Genomic DNA, 22,705 nt, shown 5'->3' with positions numbered 1-22,705 from the left:
GAAACGAAGGCGAGTAGATCAATTTCAAGATCTCCATTCACAGCAGCATCATTGTGCCTTCTGCCTAGTGATGCAGAACTATCGATGGTACTATCGATACTATCGATAGCTCAGTTACTATCGAACTATCGATGATGAAAGATAATATCGATAGCGCTATCGATAGTAAAAAATTCGATGGTACTATCGATAGTATAAAATCAACTGCAAGAACTCATACCAGCATAAACTTGGTTCAACGCGCGCGTGGTACATGGTGGGCCGGAGGAGCTGGCTGAAGGGCAAGAAAGTTGGCATGCTTTTGTTATTCACCACCGTAGGCGTGAGCAGTTCCCCATCAGGGGGGGCAAAGGTTCATCGCAGCTCCACCCCCCACCCTACTAAGTCACCGGATGGGGCAGATTTTGCGCCCCCCCCCCTCTTCGGTGATTAAGGGGGCGGCTGCCTTCCCCCTCTGCGTGCACGCCTACGTTCACCACAGTGCTTTGCTGACACATGATCAGAAGGTCAAACTGTTCAGCTGTAGCGGAAAGGAAGGCGTTACATGTGGTGCAACTGCGTGGCTTCAAATTTATATTGCGTTTTATGAGTTCAAATTTTACAAAAATATCAAGAATTAAGTTTAATTGTAAGGTGTAACTGGTTGTTTTTGGGTGTGAATTTACTGATGGACATATTCCGCCACTTTCACTGCGGAAATAATTGATTTCTTTCGCCAAAAAATGTTCAAAAATTAAGCGAAGCTGATAGTAGGCCTATCGCAAATACTTTGGCAATATGGCCGGCCAGCAACAGCATCATTATTCGCACCACTATCGATAGCATTGTCACGTGGTTGTGACGGTGAAGAATGCTGCAGCAAGACTGGGAAATACGGAGCTCTTTTTTTGGGCGAACTTTTGCCCAAAAAATCAAAACTCAAAATGCAAGCGATACACGCCGCGCACTGATAGCGGCGAGAACAGTCATCGGCGGTCGTGTAAGCTGATCATCATTGGAACGCTTCGTATTTTATACATCAGTCATCGAACCTTCCCGTGATATCGCTGGTGCTCGCGTAAGCTCTCGAATAAACTTGACTATTCGCGTCCGGCGCGCAATCTTGAAAGAATGATCTCAAACAATCGTGAAGCTTCTCAAACATTACGGCGCGGTCAAACGGTGCTCAGAGTCTTTGTGGGTGAAACTCGAGTACATCAAAACAAAGCAATAAGCACGCATGGCAGTAATGCCATGCGTGCTTAACGATGGTACTACTGATTGTGCTGTCGATAGTTTGTGGATAGTAGTACGATCGATAGTTTATTTACACTATCGATAGTTTCATAAAAATTATCGATACTATCGATAGTCAATTTACCGATAGTTCTCCAGCACTACTTCTGCCTCGACGCACGTTTACAGATCCAATGACATAGAAACGCTCGAATGTTCTTTTAAATACCTTGTGCGATGGAATGGGACTGTCTGGGTGCCGGATACAATACATTCTTGTCGCTAACTGCCCATCGCCTTGGGCTTGTACATAAGCGATCACCATGTCCACGTATTCGGCTCGAGAATACGTGCCACGCATGGCAGCCGCCATCCTCGAAGTCAAGTCAGGAACTGCCCTGGTGTCCGTCTGCAACCGCCAGTTCGCTTACGTCATGCATTTCCCAAAGGTAAGCATGCGCGGTTCGCACAGCAATGAAACGAAGTATCTAGATCAACGGATGATAAAGGCGCTCGCTTATCCTCCTCCGCCCCTCGTGCGAGGGAAATTTAATAATTAATTTTTTTTAATATCTGGGGTTTAACGTCCCAAAACCACGATATGATTATGAGAGACGCCGTAGTGGAGGGCTCCGGAAATTTCGATCACCTGGGGTTCTTTAACGTGCACCTAAATCTAAGTACACGGGCTTCAGACATTTTCGCCTCCATCGAAAATGCAGCCGCCGCGGCCGGGATTCGATCCCACGACCTTCGGGTCAGCAGTCGAGCGCCATAACCACTAGACCACCGTGGCGGGGCCGTGCGAGGGAAAGTGTCGTCACTGGGGGCGTTTCCGCAATGAATGGCAGACGCGCTTTTTGGTGCGTAGGTTTCGGTATCGCTAGCAAAATTAGGCAGATTTCATGGCTACGCGGTTATTACCAGTGGCCGCCTTTCAGAAATTTCAAAGCGGCTATGGGCTATTCTCAGGAAGGGCTTGCATTCGCCCGTTTGACTCGACCACTTATTTCCACTGGTTAAAAAGTTAATTTTCTTAATTTATATAATTGCTGCCATAATTAATGTTTGTACGCAATTCAAAATGCTCTCTCCCGCAGTAAAGGTAACACCGCAGGTAGCACGCAGATACCTCTTTTCTGTGATTTTTAAAAAATACTGGACACATTTCTTGAAACACCCTGTATAAAAAGTGGGTATTTGACGCCCGAGTGTGATGCCTCTAGAGTGTACAAGCGCCTGTACGCCGAAAGCTCCTCAAAGAAGAAAAGCGACGTGAGCTGCGCTTTTGCAACGGATGAACATTAAGCCTGCAAACAGCAATCACCCTGCTTGAGCATCAGCATCTACAACCCCAGCCGGAAAGTCGGCTAACTTCGCCTCTGAAACTCAGCAGTAAAGGACCACAATATACTCTTGTTCCAGCTGGTCTGACCGTAAATTCACACATATGCCACGTGGGCTTCCAAAGCATTGGGTTTCTTGGCCATCGCTTCGACGAGAGGCCGCTTCGCCTATTGCAGACAAGATCGTGCCAATTTCCTTTGTCGAAGCGTCCGCACACAACGAATTTGAGGAGATCATTACCGGTTTTGAACAGACACTGAAGAGACTATTCTGATGTAAGCAGCAGTAGCTTAGCAGCGGGCCCGAGCCATCTTGAAGGAAGCAAAAAGTAGGACGTTATGGACGCACGAAAGAACGGTAGCGTCCGTAGTGCTCTCGCAAGTATGAGCAATGAGAAGAGTGCTGGATATTTACGAATCCTGTGTATTTTGGTCCGATGCTTTGGATGTAAGAAAAGGGGCCGTACTGATGAAAAGATATAGCGAGACATTGCATCCCATGCCTTACGAAAGCACGTACCTTCTCCTGCGGAAACTTTGGTACGGTAGTGTCGACAGAGAGAACAAGAGCTGTATTATATATTTGGGCCACCAGCCACGTGTCCTTTGGGGAAGCTAAATACGTACATCGTGAGCTGCTTAGGTCGAGCCTATTGCCGAAACAGCTCATACTTTCAGTGCAGTCTGTGCAGTCTTTCAGTGCAATGAAGGCGAAATGCAGGATGCATTGGCTACCAGCAAATAGAACACCTCTAAATCGGCTGTGGTCCAGAGTTCCTACACTCGGAGGCGCACACGTACGACTCTGGTGCGGTTGCCTGCAGCGCAAGTGCAACTTCTCGCTTGATTTGAGTGGCACCCAATAGCGTCCGTGCTGTGTGCCACTAAAAGATGGCTGTTTTCACATTTTTACTCAGAAATGAGCTCACTTCCTTTCTCGTCGTTAGTAGACGTACATAGTTCGAACTTCCATGTAAGGTGGCGTGGTGATTAACCTGTCTACAGAACACTTTCAAGGTGTAGATCCTTTGATGAACATCTGTGGTGCAGCAAACGTTGGGGCAGACTCTAAGTGCCTGATTTAGACTTCGGGGTCGAAGTCATGTGCCGAAGAGATTGTGTCATAGTGTGAAGTATATTGCGTCGTACTGTGAAGCGCGCATGTTTTGCCCTTTTTTCGCGTTGCTGAGACTGCCAAGTGGCACCGAGGAGTGCACACGCGTTCGCATCCGGTTCATCAATTATTGTGCCTAGCAGCGAATAAAATCGTGTGAATACTAGCGAAAGTGCGAGATTTAGGCAGGGTGACATCAGGCACATTCTTACACCAAAAGTTTTGGACATGCGTACCCGGTTTCCTTTGTGGAAAAGACCTTCGCCCGAGCAGGCCGACCCGCCACGCCAAGCCTCATTGCGAAGTGGAGCGCGGAGCACTGGCAGCCATCTCTAGGCCCAAGGATAGATCCGCACAAACACGAACCCCAAAGGACAACGACCCCAAACTAGCCAAGGGCATTATGGACACGGATGATCAAGACGCCAAGTGAGCTCTGCGGCGGACGCGGAAGATGCTTTGTCACTTGAAAAGGTGCAACAAAGGGAGTCGACCAGCGACGCCGGGAGTGCGAAAAAAGACTGAGCAGAGGAAAACGAGGAAAATGCCAAGAACGGTCAGTGCCAGATTGCAGTGTCATTGCGACAGCGAAAACGTTTAAGGAATCAAAAACGCGCAACCCCTGATGATAACGTTGCTCGAGGCGTCAGTAGAAGCGACAACAGCGGCGCCAAATAGCTTTCCGGAAAAGCGAAGTGGGTAAACGTCTGGAAGGCATTAACGGTGAACGTGCATGGCGCTGCTGCCCAAAAACGACATGAAGATTATCATGCGGCCTAGACCAGGGCTAGTTGTGAAAAAACAGGATCTACGAAGTCGCGCAAGCGATATAAAACCCAAGCGGCGAGCCGCAACTGTCACACAAGCAAGGTACACCACAAACGAATGACATACTCAAGAGACGCTGATGCAGCACGGAGAGGACTCTTCACAACAAGATGGGGCCCCTTCCATCCCCCGATCTAGGTCCTTGTCTAGGTCCCGGTCTAGGTCCTGGTATAGATCCCTATCCAGGTCTGGCTCCCGAGATGGCTCCAACTCCAGGAATAGTGATTTAGAACAGGCTCAAACAAAGTAACAGCAGCACAAAGGAAAGAAGACGCACAACAAGGAAGCGAAAAACAAGCTGAGCTGGGCAGCCCCCTCCCAAACCCTCCGTACACGAACACCACATACAACTCACGTGCCTAGAACGCGAATTAGAGATAATACGGGTGCGAAAAGGAGACCTAGAACGTGAAAATAGGATACTAAAAGACAACGAGCCAGGCAACTGCAACAAGACCCTAAACCGGCCCAGACGGCCAGAAATTGCAGACGCAACCAACTTCAGCAGGCGACTCAGTAATTACCCTCTTTATGTTGGAAGAAACAATAAAAAAGTAATACCCAGAATTATAGAACAAGTTATGACAACGGTAGATAGAAAGCTACAAGTTCTGGACAAGAAAATCCCTACACAGCAAATTGAATTCACAAAAAACCTTGTTAAAGCATAGCATAGGCATCAGACAAAAAGGTGAGAAAACTTACAACAGGCCCTAATTGTCGGCCATGTACTGGAAGACGTGCATAGGAAAACATCATACGCAGCCATCAGAACAGTGCGAAATATGGCAGTGGAACTGCCATGGTTTCCGGCGTGAAAGAGGACAACTGTTGCAACTGGTGGCACAGCAACAAAGGCCACTAGCCGTCATAGTCGTGCAGGAAACCGCAACACATCCAAAAATACGGGGACATCAAACTTATAGTACTGGGAATGCGGAATGGCAAGTTGCAACATTGGTCGATAAAGCAATTACAGCAATATGCCGTAAGCCCATAGAAGGAACCGCCATCCCCCATCTCATAATAGAAGTCACTTACAAAGGGACCCGTGGAAAAAGCGCCTTCCCTTAATATCTACAGCCCCCCCCCCCCCCCCCGACACAAAAGAGAGTAACGTTCAACAAACTCGTTCAAGCGCCAGCACAAATGGCGAAAGGGAATCCACTAGTGGTAGTTGGGGACTTCAATGCCAGGCATGCAAAGTGGGGATATAAGGTCCAAGACACCAATGACAAGAAAACCCAGGACAAATAGAGGCGCTGGGAATGACACTCTTAACGGACCCGGCAACCCCAACGAGAACAGGGAACAGTATATCCATGGACAGAAGTACGGACTTCATGATAGTAAAAAACTGAGAAAGCGCTGAGTGGTAGGATACTATCGAAAAGCTCTGCAGCGACCATTCCTTTTGCAACCTCAAGCGCAAAACGGCTCAACAGCGTTGAAACCGCGGTGCCTACCCGCCATACATAAATATATCAGTAAAGAAAGTGATACAGAAAGCATTAGTACAATAACAAAAAAGCTGTATGAAAGCAAAGCGTCCGCCACGAGGATTAGAACTCGCCGACCTCCAGTTCCCAACCAGGTATTCGACCGCTGCGCCACGTCGGAACCCGCTTACCTCTCCATAAAAGGACTAGTCAAAACACTTACACACCGTTTCGTTTCATATTTTGGTGTCGCATACTCAAGAAAGACCAAATCAAACTTGCAAATCAAGCTTGCTTCTTTATTAAACAGAAACAAACGGCTCCCGGCAACGAATGTCATGCCAATAATGGCCAGAGTGCGAAGTTTGTGTAAGAATTCCCGTCTTAACTATGAAAAATATCAAGTGCAACGAGGAGCAGGGTACAGTTTGCCGGCTGTTACTGCCAATATTAATAGCCGTTTCTCGCTCTTGCTACTGGTAAAAATGTACAGAAGCTTAACAACGACTCGTTCGACAAATACGCGCGTACATGATTTCATATTCAGTAGTTTTCTCACACAATGGACGATATGCCGGTACTGCGGGCGTGTTTGTACTGATCTCCAGTTGTATCGATACTTACAACAATAAAACAACTCGGAAAAAAGCTAATACAATGCGCTGAAAAAATATGCCAGTGTGTTAATTCACTAAGGCGTACTAGTTGACAAATATGTGTTCTGACATATATCAGAGAAGTACCGGCGAATGCGGTCGGCATCCTTCGGTGAGCCTCCGTGTGTTGCTGAAAGTGCGTCGAATCGATGGTCATCGCTCCTTATGCGGGCACCGTGCACAAGGAAAAATGGCTCGGGCACCGTACACAAGAAAAGATGGTTCATCTGGATTAAGCGATGTCTAGTCTGTAGTCTACAGTCATTCTTACACGTCGGAATTGCGTATACTTAAACCAAGAAGCACCGGTGGCATGTAAATGGCCTCATCCGGTACGCTAGGCCTAACTGTCGCTGTGGTCGCACTGGGTAAGACCGATCTCGGCGCAGGTGAGTTGCAATGATTACGTTTCTGCATTTTAGCTTCAAAACATTCCTAACTGCTACCTAAAATGTAGCTGGGGTAATTGGAAGTGCGAAAATTGCCCGAAATGCGTTTCCGGTGCGTCGATATCGAACGACGGCTGTTTTTCTGGACACCGATGGGAGCGGTCTTGAAGCCAGAGTTCATTTACTCCTCGATAACTGCGTGGTGAAGTAATGATTTGCTGCGTCGGTTCAGACTGACGCCTCCAGACTTATGAACACTGCATTATAGAATTATTACATCAACACATCATGGATGCAAAACTGATCTATGTGCGGGGCATGCACAAAATATGCATCCATTGCCAGGGTGCCGGAAATAAATGTTTTTCGTTTCGGTTTCAGTTTCGTTCCACCGCAAAAAGTTCCTTTCTGTTTCTGTTCCGGAACGAAACAAAAATGTTCCCTAACGGTTCGTAACGGTTCTTTTTGTATGAAAATATTGAAGTTAAGGTAATGATAAAATACATTAGATTTTGGAGGTAGTTACTTGATGTCTTCTTAAGAAAGTGGGACAAGGGTAGAACACGTGCTTCAGAGGAGCGGAAGTAACTGTACCACAAATTCCTACCAGCTAGCACAAACCAGTATACCCTTCAAAGTCATAGTATTTATTTTCTTAAAAGTCAGTTACGATTTTTTAGTGGGCTCAGTGCTTTGTGTGAAGGGAGTGAGCACGATCTCAGAAGCAGCACGTCATTGAGTGTACTCTCTGATGCGCGAGACCACTGTTCTGATAAAAAGATCCTTATGCCTGCGCGGAACGTGCAGCACGGTCACAGCGAAAGCTGGAAGAGCCGACTTTGTAGAGCCCGCTGGAGAGTCTCTTGGGGCAACTAATACACGTACACATGCAAGGTACCCACTACGCCATAAATCATCGTAATTTTTCTGAACTAGCTAAGTTCCCACTGCCATTTTACGTCATTCTTCGGAGAATCGCGGTACCCGCTACACATCTGTAAGGCATTATGTGCACTTTGTGCACTCTGTGCTGTGGCAGATGATGATGAACAATTATGGCTGAGCACTTTGCAGTGGATGGGACGAAGTGTTGCGCAATGGTCGCCTCCATTCCATTCCAATTCCATTCCGAGCAATTAGAACTTGACACAACTCCATTACTTTCAATTCCTCGGAATCAAAAAAACTTAGCCCATTCCTACACCGGGAATGGCCGGGCAGTTCAATTCCATTCCTGTAATTCCTCAACATAGGAAAGGCATCTCGATAGTTTATCGACTTATTAATGAACGCCCCATAAAGTTGATATCATCAGATGCATTAAGAACTGCAAAAGTATGCAAAACACGTTACCAAGTTCGAGGGATAGTAGCTTGGTGACATATCTCGTGCAGTACAACCACCCTATTTATTCCCATAGCGGCAGTTCTCCCGCTACCTATAGTATTTGCATGGTCAGCATGTTTGAACGAATGATGATGTTTTATTATTGTTTAAGCCTAAATGTTAAAATGCTAAAATGAAGACATAGCTTATTTTTATGCTGACAAAAGTAGTATTCAAGAAGACGAAGCAGTTTTGCCACGCGTATGAAACGGTCGTGAATATAGAGAAAGCTAAGATTTCGTTAATGGGGAACAAAACCCTCTAGATATGCTAGTATTAGTTGGAACACTGCACCGCTCGGGCAGCTTGTGCCTTTGCATCGAATGCACGCTTGTCAAGCGCACCTCGCGAGCATGGATGGGGTGAGGAGAACTTTCTCTGCTCGCCTGTGCGCAGGTATGCAATGTCTTCCTTCTCGCAAAGGTTATTTACGTGTGTCAGGTACTCAACTGCTCGTGAGATAAAGACCAGGCTGTTTATTGGCCTGGTGTGCGACCGATGGCGGCGCTGCCAACAGCGCCTGTATGACGTCAGCGCGGGGATTCGCGAGCTTTCGTCTGCTACCTAGGCCCAGCGCCGTGTTGAAACCATCGTTGTGGTAAATCTCAACAAAAAAGCAGTTCAATTGGTTATCTTGCGTATGGTGGCTACTGACGCTGTTCGAACAACCGTGAGACTGCTTTTAACGTTCATTTAGAACTACAGCTCTTTGTTTCTTGGAACAACGGCCGCTTGTCTCCGCGGCGAGTGCTGCGCAATGGTGAAGTACTGCTCTGTGCCTCAGTGTACTTCGTCCCCTCGTGAAAAAGGCGTTAGCTTTCACAACTACCCTAAGGACCCCAAGCTGAAGAAGGAGTGGATCGTCAAGCTCAGAATGGGAATGCGCCCCACGTCTTCATCGACCGTGTGCAGCAAGCACTTCGCGGACAGTGACTTGTGCTACCCACCGTACGCGCCACTCTTAGGTAAGCCTGTGTCCGTGTTTAAGCGCCTGGCCAATATATACTTAAGCCGTAGGCGAATTACACCAGGTGCGGCGCCGTCCCACAACCTGCCGCGAAGGCCCCTAGACAAGGAGGCGACCACGCGGCCTCCAAATCACCTCGCACGTATACGCGCGCGTCGTGAGCTCAGCTGAGCGGCGAAAGATATCTGAGACTACGGCTGCATTTGGATGGTGTACCTACGTATTTTACTTATGAAGGCAAGCGCGCGCCTAGCGCACTGCTTATCATAAAGTCATAAGCGAAACCTGTTCCCGCTTTAGTGCACATTCTCTAAAAGTTTTCACTTGAGGCAGTGCAGGCACTTCTTTAAAAGAGGAGCTCTTTAAGCTTTTCGTTAGGCTGCGTGGCGTGAAACTGGACCCAGCTGCCTTTGCCACGTTAATCGGTGTGGCCCTGTGCATAGTATAATCAGCGATTACCTATTTGTTATATTCTAATACCCATGCGACAGCCCTGTGCGGTATCAATTTGAACCACGACGTAATATCGTTCTCACTGAACCAACATTACGGGACAAACTGCGATCATGTGCATCGGCAGGGGGGTGTGCAACAGGGCGGAACTTGCGCACTTGTTTGCAGGACGAGAGCTGCGACGGTGATGCGGTCTCCGTTGACGGCCTCGACCGCGCATTCAACAATGTGGCCTGCGTCGTACACCGCCTCGCCCTCGATGAGGCATCGCGACCTTTCACAAGCTTTATCTCCATACCTGTAGATGCTGGAGAACGGCACGCTTACTGAAATATCGAAAGAAACTGAAACACCAAAACTAATTCGTATCGTACGGCGGAAACAAGATAACGAGCGAGAACAGTCACATATAGTTTCACTTTCTTACCAGCAATGCGGTCGGTGGCACCGGCGAACTCGTCGGCCGTCTGGGGGATTTCTTGGCCCTGTCGATTGGGCCGCAACTAAAACAAGTTTAAGACTACACTCAAAAACATTCGTTGCAGGCGTTAGTTGACCGTCGCGTGACTGTTCGTTCGACAAAGTTCCCGCCTGAAGCAGACGATCCGCATACAGGAGCAGCGGCTGCTGCAGAGCGGTTGAGAGCGGAGTCCCCGCTCTGACGCCGCACGCGAGAGGGCGCCACTCCAAGATATCGAGGCCAATACAGTATTCGTCACTTTCGTGCGAGGTTATCAATGGAAACCAACGCGCAGGGGTAATCTGTTTCTCCATTCAGTATCGGCTGGGATAATACATTTGTTTGTACACTAACGTATGCCTCGGTTTGTAGTAGGCACGTTGCTTGTGAATGTACCGTGCTTGTAATCAGCCAAGCCATTTTAAAAATACCGCTTTATTGTTAAATTCGAGGCTCTGACTTACTAATGTTTGAAGTTTGAAAAACAGCACGTAGACCAAAACGTGCTCTATTTTCAGAAGAAGACGTAATTCCATTCTCATTCGATTCCGTGCTAAAGGCTCTTAATTACATTTCCATTCCATTCCTCCAAGCGTTGTCCCCATTCCATACCCATTGCCTTCCGGGGTCGCGAAAATATGGAATGATTCAGGAGCCATTCAAATTCTAGAGTGGTAACTCCGCAACACTGGTGGGAAGCATTAAACCACACATTCTTTGCGCAATTAGCATTGTGTGATGACTGGTTGATATTTTACTCTTCTTCCACGCTATATGGCATATGTTAGCATGATTCCTTGCCCGACATGACGCCTGTATAGAGTATTTTTGCGAATGAGTTACAAGCACCAGCGTGGCACTGTGGTTGAAACTCGACTGCCACGCAAAGGGCGTGGGTTAAAATCCCATCTGATCCTAGAAATTTGTTTCTCATTTCATTTTTTCTTATTTCACGCAATAACGGTTACGGACACCTGAGGCGGTGGAGAACCATGGCGTTAAAATCAGCTGTTGTGATCTCATAACTTTCGCTGTAACATACTTCAGCGCCGACAATGCCCTCTCCACTGTGGCCTGCTTCACAGGCGCACAAAAGTTCACTTGCGTCAATATAAACATCTCTGGTTGCCACTGTTTTCGTTTTTTGCAAAATTTCAACATATCTTTGCTTTGGAATTCCTGCCTGAGGTACGCGCTAATAATGTACCCTGAGGTACGCACACTGCATGAGCTCAGTTATTCCGGATTGCGAAGTTTTCTCGTGAACAGAAAAACGATTGAAAAAATTTCGGTTTCACCCGGAATGAAATAATAGATAAAGTTTCGGGTACGTTTTCGTTCCGGCTAAAAATATCGTTTTTTTTTCGTTTTCGCTTTCGGTTTTCGTTCCGTTCCGACACTCTGTCCATTGCTGTTACGCGCTCCGCAAGAATTAACGACGCTAGTGACACTGCATGTATAAAGAAAGGCCTGCTAGAAAGCAAGATCATCAGCGTTGGCTGCTTTAGGTTATCAACATATTTTTCTTCACATTCGATAGGGAAACATTAAAAATGACAGTGATTTCACATATCACGTACATCATGAAAATAGTGCGCATCTCATCCTCTTTCTCTGCCAGGCTAGAATTTGTGACACCTGTTTGGGAGCTGTTAGGATAGCATCTATCGGTACCATCCAATCAAGCATTCGATATTCAGCAATAGAAAAAGATTTCTCCACGCACAATACTGAAAGCATCGCGGCACTGGCAGAAACAGTACAGGCTCCAATATGCGCTAGCGCAGAGTAGTAAAAATTGCAGCGTTGCCAGTGCTTCCCAGTGAGCACCAGTGTCCCAACGACGAAGTCACTGCCCCTACCAGTGCGACCCAGCCCTTTCCCACTGCTTTCACCGATGTCCAACACATTCCGAGGTTGTACCAGTATCCCCAGTGCAATCCAGTGCAAAAAAACTTTCACGGGCGGTACTGGACCGGCGCTGGTTTTTGCCATAGGAATTACATACTAAGCACCACAATCCGTACAGGCTGAATCACATCTGTACAGCTAAAATGCGGCGTGCATATAGAAACTCGCTAAAAGTGCACACGACTGACGTAACCGACTTGGACGCGTGGTGCAAACTTGTCCGAAATGAAAAGCAAAAACACATCAAGGCAGTTGCTAGAACAGACGAAACACCGGAATTAGATCTTCACATACTACACCTGGGGAAGCAAGGAGGAACTTTGTTAAAAAATGGGAAAAAGAAAAACGAAATCAAAGACTCAAAGCGAAAATACAAGAAATAACTCAGCAAGCTGAAGAATATGCTAATCAACACGCGTTAGCCAAGTGGCAACAATTCTGTGATTCGCTAAATAAAAGCGTAGCAACAGCAGAAGCTTAATATCCTCAGAACCACGATTGACTAACTGAAAACAAAGCACGAAGGACAAAGTCTTTAGTAAGAATATTGCACTCATGCCCAGGCACACGAGATGACCTCCTTCGATACATCTATACAAGGTGTTTCGAAGATCAAACTGTCACAACACCATACCAGGTTAAATACACTGGGATGCCATACCCAGAAATCGATGCGCCTTTCACGCAAGCATAGGTCAGAGCGGCAAACATGAGCATTAAACGAAGCACAGCGCCTGGGGCGGACCAGACCACCAATGCCATGATTCACAACATGAACGACGAAGTTATCACAGCGCTTATGAACAACTGTTGGGTCAATGCAACAACACCACAGCAATGGTAACAAGCTTTGTTAATCATGTTACCAAAACCTGCGAAGAAATTGGCTATAGAAAGCCTCAGTTCTATCTCGCTTACATCGTGTCTAGAAAATATCTTTTAAATATTAATGAACACCAGACTTCAAAGACATCTTAAAGAAAACTTGGTGCCAAACACCACGTTCAGCCTCCGCTCAAATCTCTCGATACAGGATGTCCCTCTAATTTTAAAGGACGAAGTATTAACTAATGTTACAAATGCAGGAGAATGCATTGTCATGGCCATTGACATAAAAGGGGCCTATGAGAACGTAAGTCATAAGGGCATACCAAATGTGGTGGCAGAGACCAATTGCTGTGATATGACGTACCTGTATGCCCAAAGCTTCTTAGTAAAAGAACAGCAGTAATCAAAGTAGGCTAACACGAATCCAAAATCATCCACCCACCGAGCAAAGGCAGACCACAAGGAGCTGTGATCTCGCCTACACTTTTCGACACAGCCATGATTCAAGATAGCCAAAAAAAGATATTTCAGACATCCGGCACTCTTTCTGTGCGGATGATATAACAATATAGACAACCGAGCGTAACCTGACAGAAAAAGAAGAGCGGCTCCAACTAGCAGCTAAAGTAGTAGAAGAGCACACAAAAGAGAGCGGACTTCAGTGCTCAGCAGACAAATTGGAACTCATTCCATTCTCGAAAAGTAAAAAAATTCACCGCCATATCCACGAAGTGAGTGATGTTAGAGGAGCTTGCTCGGAGATGATCGGGCAACCCGCGAATGCTCCGTGCACATTCCTCTACTATCTATATAGACGTGACAACGTTGTTATACATACATTACATCCACAATGCTTATTAATTTGCGGTTGGATCCACTATATACATTTTGATGAAGTATATATACATTTGGATGGACTATAAACATTATATATACACAAAAGATGTTGTTTTACCAAGTTCAAACACATTCCTCTACCGTAGTATATAAACGTGACAACGTTGTTATATATGCATTACATAAACAATGTTTATTAATGTAAGGCTGGATGCTCTATATACATTTTGATGAAGTACGTATATATACATTTCGATGAACTATAAACATTATATATACACAAGAGATGTTGTTTTACCAAGTTCAAGAAGGGCGTCCCTCGATGAGTTCGGGGACTGGTTTCCCTTTAAAGATGATTGCCTTATGATGGGTGAACTATATGCATTACATATACACAAGAGATGTTCTTTTACAAAGTACAAGAAGGGCGTCCCTCGATGAGCTTGGGGACTCGTTTCCCTTTAAAGATGATTGCTTTATGATCAGTAAAGTATGTTGCCAAAGGATCATCAATGATGGGACGCAATGGAAAGTTCGAGAAGGCAACATCAATACAGGTGCCCCTCATGGTGGTGGTATGTTTGCAGTCGTACGATACGCATCGGAGAGCGTAACGTGACATCATGCGTTGGCTGGTTATTGGCAAGGCGAGATCTCCCCAAGCTGCTGCTGCGTTGCGAGCCCGTCGCGCTGCTGCCGTTCATGCTGCGGAGCGGCAACGAAGAGTGTTCACTTAGTGAGCTCTCGGCGAAGAGAAAGGAAGCCAGCGAAACGAGAGGTGCGGCCCTCGAGCAGTCGCGCTTGCGTCGAGCGTGGTGTGTGCCGCCTTGAGCGGCGGCGCCATCTAGTGAGCATTCTTGAAATCACCAGAGAGAGCGCAGCTGCGCCGAGCGTCGTGTGTGCCGCCGCGCCGACGGTCACATAGGTGAGGACAAGGCGCGAGCATAAGAAGCTTGGCGAGCAAGCTCCTAAAACAAAGGACAGACCCGACCCTTCGAATTAAGGTCAAGTTACATGAAAATATCATTCCAGAGAAAACAAGCAATTGAATCTTAGGGATGTGGCTACAGTCCATTCAGCGATGCTTGCATACACTAAGCATGATAAAAATAACAGCTCAACAAATCGTTCCTATGATAGTTCGAGTAAAGAACAATCGAGCAGAAATGAAAAGCAGGACGTACTTCGTTTGGTAAAGAGCCTAATCATCAACAGAATAACATACTCGTTACCCTACGACAACATGAATAGAGATGTGAAAGAAAAGTCGGACCAAACAATAAGGATGGAGTATAAAGCAGCTCCAGGACTACCAGAAAGTGAGAAACTATTCACTCAATTCAACTGAGAAACTTCAACTGAGAAACTATTGACACTTGGCCTCCACACCACATTTGAAGAGCTTACTGAAGCACAACTGAGTGTCCACATTAACCGCCTGCTGCAAACAGCACCCGGCAGAGAATAAAGAGGATCGGCCTCGCTGAACAATTACAGGCACATAGAAGTACCAAGGAATTGTCCTGCTTGCTTGAGAGACTGGTGCAAGACATACCCCTACCGAAGAACATGGATCCAACTCTACATACTGGGAGAAGAATAGCAAGAGCGGCTTACATTTTTAAAAAGACAAACTATTTCAACACATCGAGATTCACAGACGCTGCACTATATCAGTCAAACGGAAACAACATGGTGGCAGTGCTGACAAATCGAAAAGGACAAGTTACAAGCTGTGCCTCAATAGCCCAAGCCACCATAACAGAAGCAGAGGAGTTGGCAATCGCACTGGCAATAATGGAGGGCAGGGAGGAAAAGCCCCATCCAACGCCCTTAGACCCTAATTGTGCTACAATTCTTCAATATTACAAGGACAATAGAAAAATGTATCCAGCACCACATAGGAACCTCACATCAATGGAAACTACGTGGCTACACAGGCTCGAGACAATACATACACCAACTTGCACAGTCTACATGTATTCTGCCCCACAGCATAGAGATATCTATCCGTGGTGCGCGACCGCACCAAGTCTGTTCCACTTACGTTGGGAGTGCGCACTACACAATAAAGGTCACCGCAACATGAACAGCAAAGAGGAACACTGGGAGGCGCTGCTGTCCAGCTGGCCCTTTGAGGATCCTGTTTGGCTAGTCAACCGGGCAGAGATGGTGGCAAGAGCCAGTGGAGACCTGGCATAGGGGCTCAAACCATTTGCATTGCCCCGCTTTATGCGAAAATAAAGTTTTGTTCTCTCTCCCGCGTTGCTGGGTGAGCAAAATACTTGAGTGGAGGTCAATGTTATCTGCGCACCAACGAGCAAAAGAGCCTGTCTGTGTTGTGGAGGGAGAAGACGACGAGGACGCTGGTGTACGCGCAAAAGAGGCCAGAACACGAAGAGTCGCATCCGGTGGAGAAGAAGAAAGGGGAATGGAAACGGTGTTGAGCGTTTGATAGAACCGGGTGGCTTCGCCTGAGCGTGGAACTTCTGCGACGCTAACCAGGAGTTGAAGCTTCACTTGGCATTGTGGCTTCACTTGGCATTGTGCGCCCTCCGACACCAACGCATCGCATCAAGACCTCTATGTCTCCGAGAGCCATTGCAAGCCAGCGCCGACCTCCTCAAACCCGTCACTCCACTTGGTCTGCATCACCTCGCCTCGCTCAATAAGCTCGACTATCCAGTCGGTGAGCCTGCGTCAGACCACCTGACTGTCTTATTAAGTAGAGACGCTTTAGCTCGTTCATGTTCTCCTTGTGTTCGCGTCGTGTGCTCTTAGTGTGTGTCCCTGCATTTCAATATGTGTATAAAGTGGCGTTTCAAGTCCAGCACACCACCTCGTTGATTGGTGGGACCGTCACCGTTCCCATCCATATCAAAAGAACCGCGCTGTTCTCTTGCAAAGAGCACTTTTTTTCTATTCCATTGAAATATCACTGTGACCGGTGATTAATAGACTCCAACTCACGACTGGCATTCTTACGAAAAAATAACTTCTAAATCAATGCATAAGATGTGCCTGCTTTTATCTCTTCCGTGCATGGCTTTCTTAATTATAATAGAAAACTTTCCTTACTCATTTAAACCTTCTGGCCCTATTCCGCGTGATAGGTGCTACGCAGGATATATCAACAAAGCTTGGGATTTCTACCTGAATGAGGGCATCGTTACCGGTGGCCTGTACGGTACCAAGGATGGCTGCAGCCCTTACTCCTACCCGCCAAGTAACCAGCTGGGACTGTCTCCACACAAGAAAGGTCGCCCTCCAAAGCCTCCTGCATGCACGCACAGCTGTGAACATGGGAACAACAAATCTTACACCGCAGAAAAGCACTATGGTAAGCAAATATCTTATGCATAGCCTATTCCCGATAAGGGCATTCAGTGGAGCTAGATTGTTACTGTAAAGATTGATGCTTGCCAAGGCAACAAATGTTACAGAGTTTCAAAGCAGTAATAGAAACGAAGTTAATTTCAAAGATGGCGTAACATTCTTTTCTAAATGCACGTTTCTAAAGCAAACATCAATCTTATTCCTAAACTTGCGAGACCCCGAGAACTGTGTCTTAGAGATATAACAAACCTTTTAAATGCGAAGCATTTTTTGCGAACCTATGGCACTTTCAGCGTTTCTATCTATCTATCTATCTATCTATCTATCTATCTATCTATCTATCTATCTATCTATCTATCTATTTAGCCGCCTACGTCTGGGAGCTCTCATGATCGCCTCTTTAACTTGGTGTAGACCAAAGTTGGCATGGGAGGGCAAGAGGATTTGAGGAATATGACTTTTGGGTCATGACATTAATAACGTGAAAGTCCTGTCGCGTACGTCGTCAAACCATATCCTCCAGACACATGTGGCACATACCCGTATACCACGGGCCGCGGTGTACGGGTATGCGCCACAGGTGATTGACAGTTCATATCTACCCAGGGACGGCTAGAACAGACTTTTGTAATTTGTATGCGAAAGCGTTAAGAAAAACCGACATCGAAAGCGTTGACCCGACAATTGGAAAGAATAAAAATTACGATCCCAACAGGAATCGAACCCAAGCATTCCACGTGGCAATCAGGTATTCTACCACAGAGCCACGCGAGGTCTATGGTTTGGAAAAGAATTCACCGCCATATCCACTAAGTGAATGATGTTAGAGGAGCTTGCTCGGAGATGATCGGGTAACCCGCGAATGCTCCGTACACATTCCTCTACCATTAAATATAGAAGTGACAACGTTGTTATATATGCATTACATACACAGTGTTTATTAATTTACGGTTGGATGCACTATATACATTTTGATGAAGTATATATACATTTGGATGAACTATAAATATTATATACACACAAGAGATGTTGTTTTACGAAGTTCAAGAAGGGCGCCCTCGATGAGTTCGGGGACTGGTTTGCCTCTAAAGATGATTGGTTTATGATGGATGAACTATATGCATTACATATACACAAGAGATGTTCTTTTACAAAGTACAATAAGGGCGTCCCTCGACGAGCTTGGGGACTCGTTTCTCTTTAAAGATGATTGCTTTATGATCAGTAAAGTATGTTGCCAAGGAATCATCGAAGATGAGACGCAATGGAAAGTTCGAGAAGGCAACATCGATACAGGTGCCCCTGATGGTGGTGGGACGTTTGCAGTCGTACGATGCGCATTGGAGAGCGTAACGTGACGTAACGTAACGTGAGAAGAAGACGTATGAAAGGCTGGCTTCTCAACGCTCGTCTGTAATTTTCAGTCTTTTTTAGCAAGAGTAGAGTTCATCTTTTAATATTTGTGCCTCGACATCAACGAAGGACGGTCTGGGGGTCACCGTCCTGCGACGCAAGTACAGCGATCGACTCCCGAAACGTGTTGGCCAGAAGCAGCAGCGCGGCGGCCCTCCGTTGTCGCCCGCCCTTCATGATGCTCTAATGGCATCCACCGCAAGTTCTCAGGCATCAGGTCAGCATATTCATTCTGTAGACCACAAAGAAGATGAACAAGCAAGAAAACGGCTGCGTGAGGATGACGCTCAGTCAAGGGCGTCTACAGAAGACAACGAAGAGATGGACCAGGCAGCCTTCACTGTTGTCTCCTACAAAAAGAAAAGAGCTGCAGGTGTTCCTGTCATATTCAAGCCAACTCAACCTAACAGAAGCTTCTGGAAAGTCAACCCAAATCTCCTGGCTTCTGCAGTCGTGACAACAGCCCAAGAAAAGGTACTCAGCCATCGTCTCAACAAGGATGGCAGCCTCATGGTGACAATGTCTTCAGTTCCTGCAGCTAATCGCCTCCTCGCGGTGACAGACCTGGCGGGTATTGCTGTAGAAGCACGAGTTCCGTACTCCTACTCTGCCACGTACGGGAGGATACAGGACGTCCCTGTTGAGTACTCAGATGACGACCTCAAGGAGTATTTGAGCGAACAAGGGGTTATATCTGCTAAAAGGCAAGTTGCTTACATTCCAAACGAAGATGGCGTTGTAACGGAGACCCGAAGACGTTCGGTCATCCTCGAATTCTCTAAAGACGCCCCTTTACCAAGCCGAGTGTCATTTGGATTCTGCAGTTATCCTGTAACGGAATATATAGGATCCGCTACTCAGTGCTTCAGATGTCAAAGGCATGGGCATATAGCGAAATACTGCAACGGCCCCATCCGCTGCAAGATATGCGCTGGCGCACATACGCACAAGGAGTGTACGTCCCGTTCTCAGCCTCGATGTGCAAACTGTGGAGCTGACCATGCTGCGTCATATGGCGGGTGCCCCAAAAAGAAAGCAGCTACTCTAGCACGGACAATGGAGCAATTCCAGGGAAAAGCGCGAAAACGACGAGAACCGCCGCCGAATCCGGATGTGATATTCACATCTACAAATCAAAAGCAGCAAGAGCAGCAAATCCAGCGCAGCGACACAACCTCGAAAAAGTCATTTGCCTCAGTCGTGAAAGGAAACCAGAAAAGACCATCATCTGCAAAGAGCCAAGAAAAGTCCTCAAGTGATCCAGATGCAAGTCAACAACAAATGTCCCCAAAGTCGCAACAGAACAGGAAGAGCCAAGAAAAGCTGTTGGGTGGCAGCACCATACAGGACATATCAAGTATGCTGATTCCCATGATGTTCGCGGCAATCAAGGCTCTCCTGTGTGCCAACCCATCGTTGAAAGACATCCCAGAGGTGCAGGCAGTCCTGGCTTTTGAACCACTAGTGACCACTTCTCCCACGGCGCAACGCCGTGGTTCTTCTGAGTAACAACCATGGATTCGCTACCAATCGACTCGCCAGCGGTGTCCACCAACAAGCACTTCCGTACATGTACTATTTTCCAGTGGAATGCTCGCGGTTTGCGGTCCAAGTTACCAGACTTTAAGTATCTAGCGCGAGTGTACCGTTTCCCGTTCATGGTCATTTCCGAGTCTCGCGTCGACGAGCAGTTTAGGTTACAAGGTTATTATTTTCATCATTCCAGGCGACAAAGCGGAATTAGCCGACTCCTCATTGGATTTCGAAACGATGTGCCTGCATCTGTGATTGACGTTGGACCACATGACAAGAATGAATATGTTTGCGCAACCACAATGATTGCATCTCAAGTGTTTACCCTAATCGGGGTCTACTTGGAACCAGGATCACCGTTCGACGTATCAAGACTCGAAAACTTGTTGACAAGCACTCAGTCTCCGCATATTATTTGTGGCGATTTCAACGCACATAACGAGATCTGGGGCAGTTCTTATACATGTGCTCGTGGTGCTAAGCTGGCCAAACTTCTTGCAAAATACAATATAGAGCCCTTAAATGATGGCAGCATAACTTACCTGAAAAATCCGAAGACTGTCAGCTGCATCGATGTCACATTCGTCTCAAGTCAAGTGGTCCAAATGTTTGGATGGTGTACAGACTTCGAGACTCGAGGAAGCGATCACTACCCTATCCTAATCTCTGCCCGTCATCTTCGGAAGTCGCCCAAGAAAGTGACACTGAAGTCGGTAGACTGGGACGCTTACACAGCAGCGGTAGACAAAGGGATCACAGCCTCGACTACGAATGCAGAATTAATACCAACAATAGCTCATTGCCTCCAAAAAAGCACTCGCTCTGTCGTTAAACGATGTAATATACCAACTAACGACGAAGAATTCGAAAGATTATGTGCCATTCGAAGGCGTGCCGAAAGGAAGGCTCTACGTACAAAAAGTATCGAAGACCTCAGAGCTTGCCGACGGGCACAAAGACACATAAGACGTTACTTAACCAAACTGAACCGAAAAAGATGGAAAGACTTTTGTGGTACGCTGGATATACGAAAACCGCTGAGCAAAATCTGGCGAGTCATCAGAGGCATTCGCAAGGAGCCGCAACAGCTTTACCCTTTTCTTGCGCTGTCACTACATGAGCGCGCATCGCTGAAAGAGGTGGCAGAGCAGTACTGTAGGCTCCTTTCCAGCGGGGCAACGCCATCTCTGAACATTGCAAATCATCAGACTTGTACACCTCGAGCGACCTTTCCTGACTTAGAGGAACTTTTCACAATTGACGAGCTCAAGGCAGCAATCAGCGACACGAACAAGCGATCAACTCCTGGTCATGACGGCGTGAGTTATGCAGCCCTCGCAAACTTAAGCCCCACATCTCGCCTACGTCTTCTGGAGTACTATAACGCCTCGTGGATAAATGGGGAGGTTCCTAAGGAATGGAAACTTGCTAAAGTTATTCCTATATTGAAGCCGGGAAAGCAGCCAACAAATTACGCCTCCTTCAGACCCATATCTCTGCTTAGTTGCGTAGGGAAGCTATTCGAAAAAAATGATTCACAAACGTCTTGACTGGTTTCTGGAAACTAAGAAAATTTACCCGGAGGAAATGAATGGCTTCCGTCAAAATAGGTCTGCCATTGACAATGTCATTGCCTTGATCTCATCAGTTGAAGAAGAATTGGCTTGCGGAAACACACCTACTGCGTTATTTTAGACATTAAGGCCGCATATGATTCCGTCTATCACAAAGCAATACTTGACGCTTTGGAAACCCTTGGTCTTGGAGGACGGCTTTACGCATGGATTGCAGATTATCTTCAAGGGCGCCAACTTTTCATGTGTACACCGGGAGGGCCCTACAACGTTCCATGCCGTCGAAAAGGGAGTACCACAAGGAGCTGTGTTGAGCCCGGTATTATTTAATCTAGTGCTTATCCATCTGAAAAGAAACCTGCCCCGTGGCGTCAGCATCACACTGTATGCGGACGATATCTGCATTTGGAGTGCAGCGCGTTCCCGAAGAAACACCCAACAACGTCTCCAGAGAGCGCTGGCAAACATATCGGCCTACCTAAATTCAAGAGGTCTCAAACTGTCCCCCGACAAAAGCGTTGCTATGGCTTTCTCGAGGAGAAGAATGGAAAAATACCCACTAGTGTTGGGTGGTCGCACCCTTCCATACGTGAAGACACAAAGGTTTCTTGGGGTGACGATTGATAGGACTCTCACATGGTCTCCTCAAGTGAAGAAACTGACTGAGAAGATTTCGTCGGCGTCGCACGTATTCCGATTTTTAGCCGGGTCACAGTGGGGCAGCAACTGCCGAACAAATGGTGCTCCTTCAAAAGGCCTACGTTGACGGTACCCTTGCGTTATTACCTGCCCATCCTGCATAATATGTCTTATACAAGCAAGAGAAAACTTGAAGCGGCACGTAACAACTGTCTTCGAATATGTCCTCGGCCTTCCAAAGGGATCGTCTCGAGTAGCAACTGTAGCAGAAGCCGGATGTCTGCCTCTTGAAGTGATAGCTTCGCATGGAGGACACTTCGGATATCACCTCAGACACGTTCTTCACAACAAGAACCACTTTCTAAAGAATATTTCTAAAGC

At 46.8% G+C, this 22,705-nt stretch overlaps 1 protein-coding gene across 1 annotated transcript in view; it reads left to right on the top strand.

The window, feature by feature from the left end:
• The window catches only part of LOC119388405 (cathepsin B), an 83,497-nt gene that overhangs the window by 12,478 nt on the left and 48,314 nt on the right, over positions 1–22,705 (top strand). Inside the window, exon 3 of the mRNA XM_049414371.1 lies at positions 16,943–17,169. Within this exon, the coding sequence (XP_049270328.1) occupies positions 16,943–17,169 (227 nt within the window). The remainder of the gene's footprint in view (positions 1–16,942; positions 17,170–22,705) is intronic.

This window comes from Rhipicephalus sanguineus, chromosome 3 (genome assembly GCF_013339695.2).
Source record: "Rhipicephalus sanguineus isolate Rsan-2018 chromosome 3, BIME_Rsan_1.4, whole genome shotgun sequence".
Classification (NCBI taxonomy): Eukaryota; Metazoa; Arthropoda; class Arachnida; order Ixodida; family Ixodidae; genus Rhipicephalus; species Rhipicephalus sanguineus.
The sequence above is the reverse complement of the archived record's forward strand: the minus strand, read 5'-3'. Positions and strand labels throughout refer to the sequence as shown.